We start from the raw sequence: 2,051 nt of genomic DNA, 5'->3' as shown, positions 1-2,051 counted from the left end.
AGTATTTAAGTAGTGTAGCTCTTGCTGTAATACCTCAGCTTCAAGCTAAAGTTTATTCTCTACCATCCTATCTCAAGCAACTTGCAATGCCTTGACCACACACCTCTGTTAGCACATCAGTGAACTCAGTCAGACATACCTGAAGTGTGAGGTACTGAACTGTTTATCATGTGTTAATAGTCACATGGAGTTTGAGCTTAACAATTAGCTCGAAGCTTCTAGCTTCCCTTCTTTGAGCCTGAAGGCTAAAAGAACTGAATGCTTCTTACTGACCTCTTTCCGATCAACCAAACCAGACATTATATGTCTTCCATCAACAGCTCTATCAACTCTGAAGTCCCCTCTTCCTCCATTGAATTGCTGACTGTTCTTCTAGAAACTTTAACAATCAGGATAATCAGGGATTATCAAGAGAAGGATGACATCATCCAACAACTCATTAACGGCCTCTCTATCAAGGCCTGAATCACTGAATGCAGACCCAAACAAGGGTCTGAAGGCATGGGCCAACCAGGTCCTTGCCAAATGGAGGAGGGATCCCTTCTCAATCTCCCACGAATCCCAACCTCCAACCCTGACTCCACCGACACATTGGTGGAAGAAGAGAAGGCCAAGTATGGCAAGCAGTGGGGAAGCGAGCTTGACGAGGAGCACCGACAGTTGGCCAGAATTGGCCAACCCACAGAATGGGGTCCAGCCCCAAAAGCCCGAGAGCATCGAAGATGGCTCTCAGGAACAGAATGGAATGAAAACCCCAAAGACGACCCCTATACTCCAGATCGCTGGGACAACCTGAGAGACGATCAGGATCGAAGTGCCGATGGCGACACAGGGGGGCAGGGACCCCTACCAGTCTGAGGACGGAAGTGGCCCTCAGGCACCAAGTGGAATGAGGATCCCAAGGATGACCCCTATGAGGTTGACCAGTGGGATGACACCACCAACGAAGGAGAAGGTGGTCCAGATGGACCCCTATCCAGTGAGTCAGGAAGCAGTGACTTCCTGGCAGATGATGAGTCCTTTGACTGGACCATCAAAGCAAAAATACCACCCCAGCCATCACTTCGGATCAGCAATCAAACCCTTCAAGGGTTCTTGCACAAGAAGCTCACCACTCTATTCCTTAACTCTGGCTTCTATCAAGAGTTCCAGAATTACACTGGATGAATGGAACAAGAAGCAGAGTGGTGGCATAATGCTGAGACCAAGGGAGTATGGGACCTCCCTGCCTGGGGGGTCCCATACTGGAAGGACTCCAATGACCCGCAAGGCCAATACTGGCCTGAGGGAGGAAGGAGAGATAGAAGAGGAGGAAAGTCTCTTCTCTACAAATAATCAGTGGACCCGACTGGTGGATGAGGAATGGGAAGACTGGAAGGCCAGGGAGGAACAGCATCCAAGGAGTCGGCAATACACTCGACCGATCCTTGACAACCAAGTGATGCCATTAGCACCAGGATTACCCCTGGTGCTTTCTGAAGACGAGTACTTGCCATTCCCAGTAAGTACTCCACCACCCTGGAGGATCAGCTCTTCCAGGAACAGCACAACCTCATGGCTTTCGGAGGAAAAACTGAAATATCCAAACCTCTAGAAGATCCTTGGCTGGTTACCAAAACTGATAGGAGGACAGCCACCTGCTGATGAAGCCAAAGGAAGTGGGTCAGTCCCCACTGACATCAAGAAGGATGACCCCAAAGCTATGGCATAAGGGTGGACCATCAAGGATGGGCAAATCGTACGAAAGGAAGGGCCACCAACTCCAAGAAGCCCTGTTGCTGATGATGGGTCTTTACATTCCTTTTCTGGACCCCCGACAGATTGGGCTGGTCCCTCTGGGGGGGAACTCCTGAATCCGATGTCACCTCTTGATCCAAAGGCGCATATACTAAACATCAGGCTGACGCTCGGATGGGAGCCCCTTCCTTTCAAAGGGGCTTCAGATGACATTGACCAATTCCTTATGGACTGTGACCAATACTTCCAGGTTTTTGCCTTGTACTTTCTTCATGACATGTACAAGGTAAATTATGCCACCACCTACTTCGAAG

At 49.5% G+C, this 2,051-nt stretch overlaps 1 protein-coding gene across 1 annotated transcript; it reads left to right on the top strand.

The window, feature by feature from the left end:
• Positions 1-525: 525 nt before the first annotated feature.
• BT62DRAFT_924065 (uncharacterized protein) lies at positions 526-1,167 on the top strand (the record flags this gene model as incomplete). The annotated part of the gene is made up of 3 exons (XM_043184575.1): positions 526-814; positions 878-979; positions 1,010-1,167. 3 exons carry the CDS (start codon positions 526-528, stop codon positions 1,165-1,167), a joined length of 549 nt encoding a protein of 182 aa, XP_043033895.1.
• Positions 1,168-2,051: the final 884 nt, after the last annotated feature.

Source organism: Guyanagaster necrorhizus, assembly GCF_019112545.1.
Source record: "Guyanagaster necrorhizus MCA 3950 unplaced genomic scaffold BT62scaffold_50, whole genome shotgun sequence".
NCBI classification, from domain to species: domain Eukaryota; kingdom Fungi; phylum Basidiomycota; class Agaricomycetes; order Agaricales; family Physalacriaceae; genus Guyanagaster; species Guyanagaster necrorhizus.
The sequence above is the reverse complement of the archived record's forward strand: the minus strand, read 5'-3'. Positions and strand labels throughout refer to the sequence as shown.